This window comes from Acanthopagrus latus, chromosome 22, assembly GCF_904848185.1.
Source record: "Acanthopagrus latus isolate v.2019 chromosome 22, fAcaLat1.1, whole genome shotgun sequence".
Taxonomy (NCBI): Eukaryota; Metazoa; Chordata; class Actinopteri; order Spariformes; family Sparidae; genus Acanthopagrus; species Acanthopagrus latus.
Genome location: NC_051060.1, coordinates 24,406,411 through 24,423,417, shown reverse-complemented (window position 1 = coordinate 24,423,417; position 17,007 = coordinate 24,406,411). Strand labels below are relative to the sequence as shown.

At 40.5% G+C, this 17,007-nt stretch overlaps 2 protein-coding genes across 3 annotated transcripts; one reads left to right on the top strand and one right to left on the bottom strand.

Moving 5' to 3' along the window:
• Positions 1–1,693: 1,693 nt before the first annotated feature.
• Positions 1,694–10,692, bottom strand: LOC119012910 (saccharopine dehydrogenase-like oxidoreductase). Of its 2 annotated transcripts, none has more exons than XM_037087126.1 (12): positions 10,461–10,692; positions 9,227–9,339; positions 8,988–9,068; positions 8,209–8,338; positions 7,869–7,918; positions 7,245–7,375; positions 6,432–6,549; positions 4,584–4,703; positions 4,134–4,190; positions 3,115–3,226; positions 2,683–2,764; positions 1,694–2,553 (listed from the first exon to the last, which is right to left on the bottom strand). In XM_037087126.1, exons 1-12 carry the CDS (start codon positions 10,654–10,656, stop codon positions 2,454–2,456), a joined length of 1,290 nt encoding a protein of 429 aa, XP_036943021.1. In that variant the 5' UTR covers positions 10,657–10,692; the 3' UTR covers positions 1,694–2,453. The 2 variants fall into 2 exon arrangements, with proteins under 2 accessions (XP_036943021.1, XP_036943022.1); XM_037087127.1 differs by having other exon boundaries at positions 10,457–10,587.
• si:dkey-30j10.5 lies at positions 10,510–16,707 on the top strand. Its single transcript, XM_037087128.1, has 3 exons — positions 10,510–10,626; positions 15,202–15,278; positions 15,483–16,707. Exon 3 carries the CDS (start codon positions 15,492–15,494, stop codon positions 16,371–16,373), a length of 882 nt encoding a protein of 293 aa, XP_036943023.1. The 5' UTR covers positions 10,510–10,626; positions 15,202–15,278; positions 15,483–15,491; the 3' UTR covers positions 16,374–16,707.
• Positions 16,708–17,007: the final 300 nt, after the last annotated feature.

Sequence of the window (17,007 nt, the reverse complement as noted above, 5' to 3'; positions counted from 1 at the left end):
GTTTGTCATCAACAGCTTGTTTATCTTTGACAGTGTACTGCTGCTGTATCACTCAGGTGTGTACTGTTATATATTAAGTAGTGGAAATTGTGCTGTAATGTCCAAAATAGGGATTCATCAGCTGCAAATATTCTGGGACGATACCAATATTTAAAATAGCGATTTGGCTGATAGCCGAAGCCGAAACCCACTGTGTGTTTTGTTGTGGTTTGTTTTATTTACTCCCTCTTTTGTGCCAGAAAAACTACGATTAAAGAATGTACCGAAACCGTTCTGACGTCAGTGTCATCAGTGTGAAAGTCCGGCTCCTTTTCCCTGTTTTCAGATCTTTCTCCTACAAGACGTGTTGAGCAGGACTTCTCTACATCTACACAGCTGTGGAGCCTCTGTTGTTTGCAAACGTGGTGTAAATCCAATCAAACACTCTCAAATGATCACACGTTATGGTGGCGTCATTAAAGCTAGAATTGAATTGGCGAATGCAGGCAGATCATTAGTTTGACAGATGGATCCGGAGGGACAGGAGGTGAGGGCCATGACACGAATATCTGCACGGACTGGAGACGTGCAGGGGGAGAGGGTGGGGCTGCAGCCTGCTACGCAAAGGGAAACCACTGCAATCTCTCCCCCCTCCTCCCTCCCATTCTCATTCTTGTACACTGACAGAAATGCCACCCCACCCATCCCTCCTACAGCTGCTCATCACACTGCACTTAGGAGCCATTTAACACACAAACCACCCCACTGACACGTCCCGTCAGCAGACTCTGCCTCTGCTGTTCACCCACAGCTAAAAGCAGCTTTCTGTGTGTGTATTTATGTTTTCATTGGAGTGGCGGTGACAGCCGGGGGATGGGGAGGAGGGCAGACGAGACACAGAGCAGACTCACAGTTGACTCACAACGAGGACAAAGAGCGAAAACAAACAAAGACGTCTCTGCCAGCTCTTTTTAAAACTTGACATCCTATTCGCAGATGGCAGATATCTGAAATTCGCAGTAGCCCTGTTGTGATCGTGCTCCTGGTTCTCCAGGTTTTTAACGGTGCACATGCAGCTTTTTTTTGTTAAGGACACACACCGTCTCTGCATCCTCAAAGGCACCAAATGACCTCTGCTGTCATCCTGGGCTGCACCGGGTAAATATATGTCAGGGATGATGAGCAGAGGGAACACTGACACCTGGTGGCAGAGAAGGGTTCTGTTTCATGTGGGAGGAAGACTGCAGCACACAGGTTCAGACGTGGATGCTGGTTATGTGGGTTGTGTGCACTTGCATGCTCGTATGTGTATGTGTGGGTTTTGTTTTGTGTTCTCCCTTCCCTCGGGTGCTGCCCTCCTCCCCGCTCCTCCTGGCCTGCACTCCTGATCCTTCTTCCCACTGGTGCTTCTTAGCTTCTTCCATCAGCGTCCTCTCCAGTCTCCTCTGCTCTGTCATGGTGCCTGTAGATGCTGCTGAGCCCGGTTCTGCTGCCTACTCGCCCAGTTCTGAGCGCCTTCTCCTCCCTGCAGTCCAAATCAGTGTGTCAACAGAGCTAATTTATGGCACACAGCTGATAGTTGGTGCCATGACTGTGATCTCACCTGTTCAAGCGATAGGGTCGACACCACTGACCCTGTTACAAGTCACTATAACATTAGAATCATTTTAAAATGTTATTTTAAGGCAAAATAGTTTCAAAAAGTTGCAGTGAGTCAGTTACGATTCACATGAGTGTTTATTCCTGTCAGTTCTGCAGTTCGCAAATATGTGAGCAAAAATACAGTTTGATTCTCTGTGAAACTGTAGAAACATTTCAAAGTATGAAACGTGTTTGAAGCCACAGTGTAGAAGATACACAGAAGCTAAAAAACAGCTGCATCCTGTATCATCCAGCACTTTAGTACATTGTTTATTGGAAACTAGATTTTAAATATACAACAGCAGTTTCCATTCAGTCATAATTCTGTAGTTTCTGTTAGTGTTTTAAATATCAAGTTTCAGGAGTTTTCTTACATTTCAAGTATAAATTTGCCGGCGGACTGATTCGTAAAATCAAAATAAGATAAAATCCACCACACTTATCAACACAAATGCTTAATCAGCAAAGTAATGCACAAGTTGTGTCTCACTAGAAGCAGAGATCCATCAGTGATGCAGGATCAGTCCTCAGAGATTCAAGAGGAAACTTTCTACTGAAGATGAAACACATTTCCATTCGATGGAAACAGATAAATAATTAGCAAAGGCACAGCTGGCATTAATGATCTGTAGTGTCCACGAGCAAAACAGTGAACCTCTACCTGCTTTAGAGTGATATCAGCAAACCAGTAAACAGACAACAGATGAAGGGTTCGGGGATTTTTACAGTTCTCACTGTATAAAGTGTCGACTGTATGAAGGGCACCATCAGTATAAATGCAAGATCCTGGAACTGGGAGGAGCCGTGACCTCACAGCGGTTACTGCTAAAGGGCTACTCGCAGCGTTTGACTGAGAACTTGACACTGTGGTTCTGGAGGCGATCGATCAGACTGGTTTTATGGAAGGCAGCTCCTGGAGTGTACACTCCTCCCCTGTCAGCAACAGAGAGAGAAGGTGTGTGATAACGCTGTGAGAGAGGAGGCAGGCAGACACAGAACAGACAGAAGAACTTCACAATGACAGTCTGCAACAAACTCAACAAAAAGGAAAAAGAAACTGACCTCCTGGGGAGAGAGTGCAGTTCATCCAGCAAGGTCACGGCTGCTTGTACCAGAGTGGAAACTGTCACTACGTAACCAGGTTCTGTGAACAGGAACAAAAACACACACGTGGAGTTAAAAAGTCACAGAAATGATCCCAAAGACTGTTTACAGCATTAAACATACCAGAAGCTTGAGGCTGTATTTACAGCATGAGAGTGACGGATATGTCTGGTGAGATTCTAGACTTTTCTTACTGTCAACAAATCCCATGAAAAGACCGAAAAACAGCAATAAACTGATCCGACTAACCAGCTGCTGGTCTTGTGTGTTTGTGCCCAAAGCCTGACACCATGAACACACACAACTGTTTATCAAGACTCAATCACACATGCTGCTGCTGTAAATACGCCCAGCTGTATACTGAGGTATATACTCTACAGGCAGATTTACCTGCTCCTATGACCTGAGTGCAGATCTTGGCGTTGGGTCGGCCCTGTGAGGGATCTGTGCTCTCTGAGTAGCCCTCCCCGAAGAATGTCAGGCTGAAACAGGTGTCTTCTATCTGAGAGAGGAGAGTGAGTGATGTAAGAGGAACTGAATGAATAAACAATGTAAAATGTTGTACAATAAAACAAAACTCCAGGAAGACAAATACTGTTGTACACATTTGAGGACACCAGATCTGTAGCTGTTGTAAGTGCCGACAATGAGAACAAAAATATAAACCCGACGTGTAATATCGCCTGAAATCCAGGCCGAGACCCATCCTCCACCTAAATTCGGTAGAAATCCGTTCTGTGGTTTCTGTGTAATCCAGCTCAAGTTTTTCTCTGACATTAAACATCCATGACTTAAAAAAAAAAACTCTTAAAGTTAAAGTGTTTAAATTAGGAGTTGCAGTATAAAATTAGGATTTGAACACTAAAAATCTTCCTGTCTTTTTATCTAATCCTCTTGTTTAGGATGCACGATATCCACCGGACCAATCAATATCGGCCCAACAATGGTACATTTATATTATCTTTCATTTATCTGTATTATTTTTTTATTATTGGTGAAAATATGACACCAATTTTCTTCCACTGACGTAACAAGAGCAGCATTTCCACACTCGCATCACACTTTGGATCTTAGAAGTTGGTTTGCAGCCCAGCAAAACTGAAAATATAAAATAACTGCTTTATGTTAAAATGAATCAGTATTGTGCCTCCCTGCAACATGTTAAATAATCACAACTGTTTTATCTTTGGCGCTTTGTTTTCTGTTCATCATCTTCTATGTGCTGATGATTAAGAAAACAGGTTTTCAGAGGGTTCGACAACATCTAACTCACTTAGACTCATGTATTTCCTTTCACTTGGTTTCAGAGCTCCTGACTGACATTTCACAAGCTTCCCAAAGAAACTTTCAATTAATCTCAGGGTACAAAGAATGACTGATACAATGAACTCATTCAGCGTTTGTGTCACCTGCTTCGTAGTTGGACCAGACTTGGTGAACATGCCAAAGGAGAAGAAGGATGGAAACTTTGGGAAAGACAGAAACAAAACAATCAATCCATCATACATGCATGTTGTTATCGCAGAAGTGTACTTACAGCAGAATTGTATAGAAAACAGTTTTTAAGGAACTGTGAGAGAAATATCTATTTACTCTGCAGAACTCTGGATGCAGATTTGAAACATGTTTCAACTTGCAGGCTGTAAGTTGTGTCACTGTTGCTGCAACACTTTGCTGCTTCGGCTAAACCTTCCAGCTAAATATCCACACTGTGACATCCTGCCACATTTCAATGCCTGGAATAACAGTTTTAAGCCTTACAGTGTTTAAACTTCTTCTAATTCACTTCTCAGAAACTTGGATTATCTGAATTGGGGAGCAAACACCAAAAAGAAGATTGTTTTTTGTAGTCTTCCTACCATGGTGAGGAGTTTCCTGCCCAGGCTGAATTTGACCATGAACCAGAACAGGAGGCCGCCGCAGAAGAGCTTAACTACTGAGAAGAGGCCGCCGACCCCGACATAAGCGCTGTACTGGACCTGTAGGTGGAGGGAAGAGAGAGCACCGGAGGCAGAATGTAAAAGATAATGAGGGAAATTAAAGGTGACAGGAGAGGAGGGGGAGAAAGATAAGGGGATGCAGATAACGGGTGCAGGTGAGGTGGAAAATGAGAGATGAAGGGAAACGTAAGTTGAAAGAGAAGAGGGAGGAGGGGATGGACACAGACGAAAGGAATCAAAAGATGAAAGTGAGGTGATAAATCAAAAAGGAGGCAGGTGGCAGAAGTGAGGGAGAGGAGACGAGGTGAGGAGGAGGAGGATGTAGATCCAGAGGTAAAGAACAGGATGGGAGTCAGAGGGTGAGGAGAAATTCAGCATCCGATCGAGGGGAGAAGGAGGACGTATAGCCGAGCGAGATGAGATGTCAGAGGGAGTAATGAGCAGCGGGGAGGAAAGTGATGAATCACCTTAGATGACTCATCATATTTCCACTTCACTAGTAGATGGCGGTCTAAACAACATAATGAGATAGTTTGATTAGGCCTTCCTCTGGCTGTGATCAGCACAGTGACAGCTGCTGGAATGGCTGACCTAGTTACAGGTACAGCAGGGAGAAAAGGTTCGGCTTCTCACAGCCAGGATGCAGCGTCAAAAAAAAAAAAGGAGTGTGTGTTCTTAATACTAAATATTAAACCTCTCTGTGTCATTTAAGGCAGCGTATCACACTTTATTCCTGTGGGTTATGCATGGTATTGAAATATTAATCTCTCCGGTCCTGAGGCTCACTGAGGCAGAGCAAAATGTTTTAATGCATGCCGAGTCATCACGGATACAGCGCGGAAAATGATTGATTGCAAGGAAATCCACATTTACATTTATTCATTTGGCCGCGACTTTTTTCCCCCTGAGTACAAACGGGCCACAGTAAATCAAGGAGTGGAGCGTTGCTTTATCATCCCTCAGGGTTAGAAAACACATTGACCTGTTAGATGAGTGAAGGGATACTGTAACCTACTTAAAATGATTGCACATATAAATTGTGGATTGTGGAGTTGCTTTGCTCAGGTCAACGAGTTTCTCACCTTTAGAGGGAGTTTTTTGACGAGTACAGCTGAGTTCATGCCTGCATAGTTTGATGCAAATCTGATATGTGGGATAACATTGTTCAATATGCAACGACAATATGGCTCGCGAGAATAAATTGTTGTGCTGTTACGTACATTGTTGGACCTGCTGTACAAGAATATTGTGGATCTCGTTATTATCTATTTGACATGACTTTCGGTTTCCCTCTACATTCAACAACTATATAAAACAAACTTCACCGAGCAAATTATCTCCGTACACACGAGAACCCAGAACCAGCTCCAGTACGATGGGTGGTGATAAAGTTTACATCGCCGATACATCAAAAACCTCAGAAGTAGTAGCTAATTATTAATTGACTTACAGTTATTTGACGCACATGAATCTGTTATCTAAACACCTTCAACGGCAAAAGGTGATGAATTTGTTTGGACAAACTGAGGTGAGATAAGAAGCCAAAACATACAGGAAAATGTTTGTTTTCCAAAATACGTCAATCGATATTAATGTAGACACGGTGTTAATGGAACACTAATCATCATCACAGATGTGTTGATATGTGTTCAATGTTGTTGTACTTTTTTTCATACTAGCAACGCACGACAGCTAAAGGTATCTTTACCTGCTGTCACTGCAATAAACAACATGGAAGTGTCGCTTCTCGTGTTGGTATTATCTTACTGGTGACTGCTGCTGCTCCTCGTAAAGGAAACGCTGGGTTCTCTTGACTACTGACGGGTCTGAGCCCATAAATGGGATGGCATACTGCGCGATCTCCTTGCTGAAAAACATAAAACCCCTGCACACACACAGACACACACACAGACACAAACATACACACCAAATTACACAGACAGAAAGCAAAGTGGTCAACATTCACCACATCTATCTCTGCCTGCAGCAACAGCTCAGCAGTATTTGAGCTCATTTCATCCATTGATAGTCTTTTAAATCTGTCTCTCCGCCCCTGCCAGGCTCCACGTTCCAATAAAATCTCTTTGCACTGAATGTAAATCAGTCTAGTAATCTTCAAATCCCAGCTATTTGCAGAAACTTTATACAGTGACTTAAAATTGACCCTTGTGTCTTACCTGTAGAGTTACGTGACCCTGACGTTAAATCTAACTAGTCAAAATGAAGGTATTCATCCAAAAACATCAACATAAAAACACATCTGCAACACATGTTCTTTACATTACATTTATTTAGAAAATGATTGAAGTTTATGAAATGGCAATATAACTATAATTTTATTACGAATATTATTCCATCGTTCACTTTGCAAACACACCATTAAAATCATGTGTAGGTCAAGTGTAAAATAAAAGATGCATCAGTTTCGGTGGGAAAATCCCTTTTTCTGGCATGCACTGAAAAAAAAACACCTTCCCCACTCTCCTGACTAATGGCTGCCAGGCCCCCACTCCAATAAAAATGTTATTTCTCAAAGTAAAGTGTTTGAGCCAGACAGTAATGACTCACTTATAGCTTTACCTCTTTTTGACTTTGGCTCCCACCACAGGCAGCGGCTTGTGGCCAAACTTCTTCCTCAGCTGGCGGAGGGATCCACTGTCTGCGAAACCGTAGACGGCAGACTGCCAAGTGGCATCGTGGCCGCTGAACCCCTGCGAGGGTGGAGATAACTTTCAATTCTGTCACTGTGCAGAACAACTACCCCAAAGTCCTCTCAATACACACCAAAGGTTTCATGTGAATAACTAAAAAAATGACACATGTATATGACAAAGATGACGATTCTCAAACTGCAGTCTAATCGTCTAATTATAGGCTCCACTCTCTGAAACTGCTCTCTCTATACATATTTCCACAATTTCCCTCGAGCTTCTGCTATACAACCTTTCTGTGTCACAGGAATACTGATGTTGTGCTTCATAATAGCGTTTTCCTGGAGTTATTTTTGGGAATACTGTATTCTCAGTAGAAGTGAAGTTTAATGCCACATTTTTCATCACCATCTAAACATCTAAGATCTTATATAAACTTACACCACAACAGCTGTCACTTTACTCTTAAAAAGGCTGCACATAGATTATTAGGCTCCAGTATTAGACTACATATCCCATCATGCAGTGCAGCAGCTGTAGTAGTTCAGGCTACCTCAGGCCCACTGCTAATTTTCAGGAAGCTCTCCACAGCCGTTAGCGTTCCTGAAATCAGACCACAGAACACAAATAAGACCAAGCTCCAGTTTGCATTAATCAAATCATAAGTTCAACTAAACTTGACATTTTTACAATATATTTGAGGAAATGTAAACACAAGTGAACTAACAAGACAAACCAGCAGTGCTGTGTTTGTCTAGTGTTCACACCTTGACATACTGAGGGCTCAGTCAACCTATGAGAAAGTTTGACTTCATAGCTTCTTTATTGTGTAAAACAATAACAGATATTTTGATTCACATTTGAGTTTCAGCAAATGTGAATTAGTTTCCTACCTTTGAACTGCCTCTGTGTGTAGAGAACACCCAGGTCTGCTGGTACAGAGTCGAAGCCACAGCTGCCGATCACGTACACTCCTATGTCCAAGGCCTTAACGTGGTACTCAAGCTGCATACGCTCCAGAAACTGTGGACGATTAAGACCCACACTTACAAATACACACACAAAAGAAATATGCACCTGTGTTGTAAAGAGTTAGAAGTTAAGTTACGTTTTGAGAGAATTCAGCGCCATGTTCTCTCATGAATAACAGCGACTTCGACCACGTTAGTCTCTCCCTCTGTGGTGTGTGCGGTAATACCTTTTTTCTAATTTAAATTAAATAACTGTTGTTGTGTTCAACTGTACACAACTAATGCAGGAAAGGAGCTGCTGTGTGTGAGTGAACTTCATGGGCATGGACCAAGTAATGAAGTGAAGTCACCAGTCATAGCTTGCTTGTTGTTGCATCATTAGGAAAAAAGTGGAAAAAGTCACCAGACTCCCTTAAGAAAACACTTAATTTTGAGACTGTTAATTCTGCAAATGTTATACATGATGATATTTCTTGGTGTAAAAATATTTGGTCAAGTGGTTTATTAATGGTCAAGGATGACAGGGAATGGGATGAGACATGGGAAGGTGACATGCAGCTAAGAGCTACAGGTCAGATTTGAATCCTTTGACGCAGTGGTGAAGACAACCCTCAGTCTAATCAGTCTACTTTAGTGGCAGTAGCAACCAAGCTAAAAAGCATTTAAAAAACATAGAGATGGATATTTAGTTATTTTCCAACCTGAGGTTCGCCACTGATGTCCAAGTAGTGAGCTCCGTTTTCAACACAAGCTTTGACCACTGGTTCACCATAAAATCTGTACTGAAAGGACAAAGAGACCAAGAGACAGAATTATCCAACACAACACAAGCCACAAGATTACAGTGTTGTGGGTTCGAATCCAATTTAAAACCTGCGTCAGATGTAATCTCGCCACATATTTTGTTTCACGCCCTGACAGAGTCTGGAGACATACTCACAGGCCCCACACAGTTGAGAATCACCACGCCTTGTTGGCACATGATGGCCAGCGATTCCTCGATAGACACGTCGGCAACAATGATTTCAATGTCAGTCCTCAGCTCTGGCATAGCTGACAGAAGAGAGAAAGAGAGAATAACTTTCAGTAACTGTACAGTGGATAGACCTGATTCACGGCTTCAAAGAGGTCATATTCTGCTTTTTGGGTTCCTGCCGTTTACTTTATGTTATGAACCGCCTGCAACGCCTGGTTTGGAGTCGAGTGTAGCTCAGGAGGTAAAGCGGGTTGTCCAATAATCTAACGGTTGCTGGTTTGAATCCCTGGCTTCTCTGTTTGCATGTTGAAGTTGACACTGAACCTCAAATCGCTCCTGATGAGTAGTTGGCACTTTGCATGTCAGCATCTGTCATCAGTGTGAATGTGACAAGTGTTGTAGACATGCAGCTCCATTTACTATCCCCATAAATGTTCTATATATTCATAATAAACCTATTAACTCAATAAACATGTATATATTTATAATAACATATATATTAATTTATAATAACATATTTACAATCCAGTCAGTCAGCAGAGAAACAGTTTCTACTGTTATTTTCGATCACACTACCTGGCTCTGCATGACCCGCCCTCCTCCGCCTCTGATTGGCTACATCCTGCTGTAGCAATACTTTGATGTTCATCTCTCATCAGAGATTGATCAGAGGTGAGATGTCTCACTCTGTAGCTAAAAACTGAGCATTTAAGACAGAGAGTGTAAAGCACTGCTGCAGCGATTCACCATGTGAGAGAAAATAATGCCTATTTTGAAAATTAAAGTATGTAAACTTGTTTTACAGGAACCCCCAAATAAAAGTAAGAGCCTGTAAAATTTCCATCATATGACCTCATTAATACTTATAGCGACAGATCAGTTATGTGTCGGTGCTGTGGTATTAAAGATGAAGGCGTGTAACGTGTCTTCAAACACTCTGAACCACTTTATCTTCAGAGTGAATAAGACTGTAACATGACACATTAGTCCAGCTATGTGAGCCACACTGCCCGTTCCTGAAGCTAGCTGACAGCAATGAACTGACAAGGACTGAAAACTGTTTACGTGCAGCTACACAACAACAACAACAACAACAGCAACAACAACAGCAACAACAACAACCAGTGTGCTGCCTCTGTCAGTCAGGTAGAGTCAGGTATCCTTCTGTTAGCTCCACTACACCCGGTCCGGTACCTACACAGCCTCCCCGCGGCTCGACTCAACACGTCCTCCAGCCGCTGTCTGCTCCTCCCGGCCACGGCCCACTTCAGGGGGGAACCGCCGGGACTCTCTGCGGCGGTCCGAGCGACCTCCTCCACCACGAACTGCCCCGTGAACCCCGTGGCACCGAAAATGATGACATGGTAGGGTCTGCTGGAGGTGACAGCCGCCATTGTTTTGGTGTTTCACGTCAAGGTCCCGCCTTACCCCGCTGATTGGCTGAGCGGAGAACATCCTGACGTCATAACTGTGGTGGGCGCCGTCCATTAAAATAAACAATAATATTTGTTTTAAAAAAAAAAGAAAAATGTATAGTTTATTAAACTTTGACACTTATTTCACTCTTAACAAGCAATGACACGCTTTATAAAGTGTTAATGAGCTCTGTACCCGCACTGTCATGATCCGCTCTGTGGGTAACATGGTGGCTGATTCTGTGGTGTACAGGGACACCTGGTGCCAAGGTGTGGATGTTACACCTGGAGAAACAGGTACATCTGAGAAGGATCAACTCATCACCCACTGACTTTATCTGCCTGATCTCTCCTCCACTTCAGTGCTACACTGTTGGGTTCTGAATGGTCAGAGATGGAAAAAGTTCTAAATTCTTGTACTCAACTAAAAGTAGCAATACTTTGATGAAATATTACTCAATACAAGTGAAATTACCTGTCTCAAAATCTACGCAAGTAAAAGTAAAAAAATAGTTCATTTAAAATCTTCTTCAAGTAAAAATTACATGGTTACATTTTAAAAAATGATAAAACCAGGGCATTTAGTGAAAACAGGACAAGGAGTCATAAATGCAATGACAACATAAAACATGTCAAGTTGTCAACACATTTAAAACCCTTGGAAAGGTATAATGTGCAACTTTTAGTTCAGACCATCCCATAAAACATTTTCACACAATACATCAGTTCAAAGTGCCTTAAGTTGAGATTTCTGAGTGCTATCCTTCTTTTTCTCTTCAAACACATCAACACCATTAACACAAAACAATTACCCAAATAAGACTAAAATCTATTTGTCAGGGACATATTCTGATGGTAGGCTGCGCGCTTAATATTTAAAGATAAAACATGTTTAAATAAAGTCCTAACTTGTTGTGAACTCAATGGCAGCTTCTAGAAACTTAAAAACTTAAAATGACCCTGTCCCACTGTATGTCTGCATGCAAGATATTTGCTTAAGAGCATTAGTCTACAAACATGGTGTTGGGTTGGAGCAGCAGTGTGTTTCAAAGTTAGTTGCGCTCATCCTTGCTGGCTCTGCAGTGAACAGTAATCCAGCCGCTCACCAGCAGCTGAGGCAGGCCGGCCATATCTTGTACTGCACGACTGTGCCGTTTACTATGGGGTGCGGATTGTAAAGTGGTGCTTGCTGAAATAAACAGGAACTTTTTCGCCACAGCAAAAAGTCATGTATAAAAAACACGTGAATTTTTTTAATGTTACTTTTGACCAGGTTCACAGCAATATTTGTGAACTTTGTGATATTTACTTCTCTTGTAAAAAATTGAATTTCAATGTTTAATCTGAATAAAAAAATCTAAATGCTAAATCTAAACATAAGTGTTAAATTTAATCTAAATGTTAAATCTAAATCTAAATGTTGAATGTTAAATATAAATGTTAAATATAAATGTTAAATCTAAATATAAATGTTGAATGATAAATATAAATGTTAAATCTAAACATGAGTGTTAAATATAAATCTAAATATTGAATGTTAAATATAAATGTTAAATCTAAATCTAAATGTAAAATATAAATCTAAATGTTAAATCTAAATGTTGAATATTAAATATAAATGTTAAATCTAAATGTTGAATGTTAAATCTAAATGTTAAATCTAAACATGAGTGTTAAATATAAATATAAATGTTAAATATAAATCTAAATGTTAAATATAAATGTTAAATCTAAATATAAGTGTTAAATATAAATATAAATGTTAAATCTAAATATAAATGTTAAATCTAAATATAAATGTTAAATCTAAATCTAAATATTGAATGTTAAATATAAATGTTAAATCTAAATCTAAATGTTAAATCTAAATGTTGAATGTTAAATCTAACCACAAGTGTTAAATCTAAATATAAATGTTAAATATAAATGTTAAATCTAAATATAAGTGTTAAATATAAATCTAAATGTTAAATCAAAATCTGGTTAAAAGGAACATTAAAAAATTCATGTCTTTTTATACATGAGTTTTTGCTACATGTGGTAAAAGGTTGCCGTTTATTTTAACATGTGCAACTTTACAGTCGGCGCCCCATAGTTGGCTTCTTGTATTGTTGTGTAAAACACTCTTTTAATTGTGACCGAAGGTTTTCATTGTTCATGAGTTCAGCAGAATTCGATGTTTTAGGTACAGCTTACATTTCTAGCTCCACTGTGTAACAATTTTATAACCTAAAATTCTTCCTTAAAGTCGTGCCAGTTAAACTGTTTCTTATCAAGTGTCACTTCCACAGAACTGAACAGAGCGCTTCATGAGAACACCACACATTGTACATTTCACAGGTCAGTTTTAGTGCAAGAATGAGGAGTCACACCCAAACTGCTTTCTGCCAATTAAACTGTTTCTTATCAAGTGTCACTTCCAAGGAGCTGAACAGAGCGCTTCATGAGAACACCACACATCGTTAATATTACTTATCAGTTTTATGTGCAATCATCATGGTTACTTCAAAGATGCCGTATCAACAGCAGGACAAGACAAAGCAGACAGATGAAAGTAATGTTAAATGAAAGATGTGTTGAATATATATACAACCACAGAACTGGACTAACATTTAACCAACGACACACAAACACATCAAATATTGAGAATGCTTCGTTATGCTTTAAGTTTCCAAAGGATGTGACTTAACGACTGTTGTCTAGTTCCTCGTCCTTCTGATTTACTAACAGAGAGCAGCAGTAGTCAGGGCCAGAGCCAGGATTTTAGAGATACTGAGGCCCTCCACCTCCACCTCCACCTCCATCTCCACCTCCACCTCTACCTCCACCTCCATCTCCACCTCCATCTCCATCTCCACCTCCACCTCCATCTCCACCTTCACCTCCATCTCCAGCCATCCATCCTGCACATATTTATGACTGCAGTATAAATCTGTGCATTTCTCTGAATTATGACAGGAACGAGAATCGCTTAGCAAATAATAGCAGTGCCATAATTATGGACTAAAGTTTAATTAACTGTACTTTTCCTATTTTTTGGGGTTCATTTCTAATTGTAATTCATTTCAAATTAATCTAATTTATTGTAATGAGCATGGAGTGTTACCAAATATATGAAGATATCAAGGACTCAATAGAAATACAGAGGACATGAATCACAATCAGCACCATAACACTCGGTGTCCTCAGCAGCAGCTACGGCCCTGACAGCAGCTAACGTTAGTTCACAGATGGAGTCAGCTAACATGAACTAATGATCGACTTCCAGCACAACACACAGAGTTCCACAGAGTCCATTTCATTGATCTGAACAGAGCACAGCGTCTGAAATCATCACAGTACAGGTGTAGTTTACCCAAAGAATTCATACAGAACACTAAACCTTTCTATATGACGACATCTCCACATGTAAGGGACGACAGTATGTGTGCACATGAGGCAGCTTCATTCATTCATTGTGTTCAAATGTGTGCTGACAAATAAACATGTGAACATTATTCTGTGTACAGTTTAAACATTTTACACATAAAAACTCATCAGTTTAAATAATGATGCCTGTTTTTTGTTTTAAATCAAGTGTCACTGAACAGAACTGAACTTCATGGAAACATCACAAATGTTTGCTTCATGTGTGAGTTTTTGTACAAAATGAAATGAAGGTATAATCTGTTTACCGCAGCTCATAGGTGGATTGTGTAACAATTAAAGTCCTGCCTACTAACCTCTTTCTTATCAAGGGTCACTTCCACAGAACTGAACAGAGCACTTCATGAGAAAACCACACATTATAGATTTTACTTATCAGTTTTATTGCAAGGGTCACAGTTAGTTGAAAGAAGTCTGTATCAACAGCAGGACAAGAGAAAGCACCACAGATGAAAGTAATGTTAAATGAAAGATGTGTTGAATCACAGAAGCTGGTGGAACAGAAGTTAGTGAGGAAGTGAATTTGAACATTTGGACAGAGCCGTTTGTTGGTGAGGTTAAATTAGTGTCCACTGGCACGACTACACAGACGAATCCTGATGACTCCAATCACAACTTCTCTCTAAATACAACAATGCACATACATAATCCATAGTTCATCTATCAGTTTATTAACATTGGTAACATTTGGGTAGTTCAGCAACCAGCTGGGTAAGAATCATGAACAGAACATCAAGATTAGAAGTTAACCATCAACCATTTACAAAGTATTATGAACATCAGTTGCGACTTTCCAATGAACCACTGCTCACAGATACTTCATGAAGCAGTTCATCCCTTGTTAACAGTGAAATAATTAACTAAAGTTTGATTAACTATGCATTTGTCATTCTTTATCAAATGTAATTGTTTATTTTCATGATTATAAAGTGTTACCAAATATATATGTTGTCAAAAACCAGAAAAAAATATTGATGACGTCAGTGTCCTCAATTGGAGCTACGTGACCGCTAACATGAGCTAATGAGCAAACATTCTAGAGAATACTATCACAAGTTTGCACGATAAGCCACACCTCTTTTCTCTATATAATGACAGCTGACTGATGGGTAGTACAGCAGACTTCAGCAGATCAGTTGACTTCTTACTGCCAGATATTCACTGTCAGCAGAAACGTGAGTGTTGTTTTACTATTTCAGATCTTAATGAATGATTTTCAGTGTAAATTGTGTAAATGGCTGCAGTTTGTGAGCACATTTACAATATGATTTATTTTCAATGTCTTGATGGTGATCAATGTTTGACACTGTAATTATATTGGAGCTCAGCTGAAAAGGCTGCTGTTAACTTTTTGTCTTATTCTGTTTACTTTAATGCAGCTACCAACAATGGCCCAATACATCACAGACCTCGATGTGTCCATCGATGCAGGTGACGAGGAGCGTCTCCAAAAAGCAGATTACAACAAAATCAATGTTAATCTGAACAAAGGGGCAGGAGGAAATAACATCTATCTGTGGTACAAACAAGGCAGCCAAAACCCAATCACCAAGGTTCAGGCTACATTCAATGATAAAATGGCTGGTGGATTGACCAGTGCAGGGTACACAAAGATCAATAGAGACCTCAATGCTGGAGCCAAAGGTGATCGCATCTACCTTTGGTACTACAAAGGGTCCGGAGTATTCGACACTCCTATAGTGGAGGTTGATGTCACTGCAGATGCAGAAAGTGATGCTCACAAGCTTTCCCTGGGTTGGGAGAGATTGACCTGTGATCTGAACCGCAGGGCTGCAGGGAACTGGATCCATGTGGTGGTGAAGAGAGAAAATCAAACATACATCTGTGATGTTGCTGCCACTGATTCCTATGCATCAAACGAGAAGATGTTGAAGGATGGTTACATCCGAATGGATGAAGACACCAACAGGGATGCAGGAGGATCCGATGTCTTTATCTGGTACCGTCAAACCACCAACCGCCAGCGTGCACTCACTGATCTGCAGGTTTCCACTGATGATACTGAGTCTCAGTCCCTTAAGCAGCACAACTACGACCAAGTGAGTGTTAACCTCAACACAGGCACCGGAGGTAACAAGGTGTACCTGTGGCACAAGAAAGAAGGAGGCAAACAACCCATTAAGGCCATGGTCCTGCTCCTGCAACCTGAGAAAGCTGACGTGTATCAGAGTCAGGGTGTCACTGTTATCAAAAGAAATCTCAACACTGGCACCGATGGCTGGATTGAGTACCTGTGTTATCTTCAGTGAGAGCCTGAGAAAGCTTCTTTAAGGCAGCAGAGCTGAAGTATCACAGTCCAGCAGCTGGTGAAATCATTTTGGTGATGGCCTCTCACTTTTCTTCTTCTTCTCTTCAGTATATAAAACAGTGTGATTCATTGTGACTGTGATGCTCCTGCCAATATCAGAAAGTACCAATGGAATATGTTTCCTTCTGTCAAATTCACGTCAGTTCAAATCAATCAAACGTATTCAAGCGGCTGTTTGTCTACAATGATGTTAATGATTGATTGAATATGAAGCTTCTGTATCACTTTAATCTGCACATTTCCTGATTATCAATAAAAACACGTTTGCATGAAAAGTGTGTTTGTTTCAGACTCTGTATGATAGAAACTTCACTTTGTGGATTTTCATGTTTTCAAGAGTAACATTTTGAAATTCATGGAATAAATACAAGTCAAAGTCCCTCGTTAGTTGTGATTTTAGATTAATTTAACTATGTAAAAAGAGTTCAGGAGAAGGTCTCACAACATGTTAAAGTAGATCCTAGATGACTTAACACAGCTGAGCACACACCTTCTCCACAATGTTTTCTGAGGGTCATTTTAACTTGATTAATAGAGAAATCTAGGTCTGTGTGCCTGTAGCGCTTCATGTAATA

Bases quoted from the DNA above. Each gene is read 5' to 3' on its own strand.
- LOC119012910 (XM_037087126.1), bottom strand. From the start codon at position 10,656: ATGGCGGCTGTCACCTCCAGCAGACCCTACCATGTCATCATTTTCGGT. The intron at 9,340-10,460 runs GTAGGTACCGGA...CTCTTCTGTCAG, and splicing joins TCGAGCCGCGGGGAGGCTGT to CTATGCCAGAGCTGAGGACT. The intron at 6,550-7,244 runs GTAAAGCTATAA...GTGTGTGTGCAG, and splicing joins GGAGCCAAAGTCAAAAAGAG to GGGTTTTATGTTTTTCAGCA.
- si:dkey-30j10.5 (XM_037087128.1), top strand. From the start codon at position 15,492: ATGGCCCAATACATCACAGACCTCGATGTGTCCATCGATGCAGGTGAC.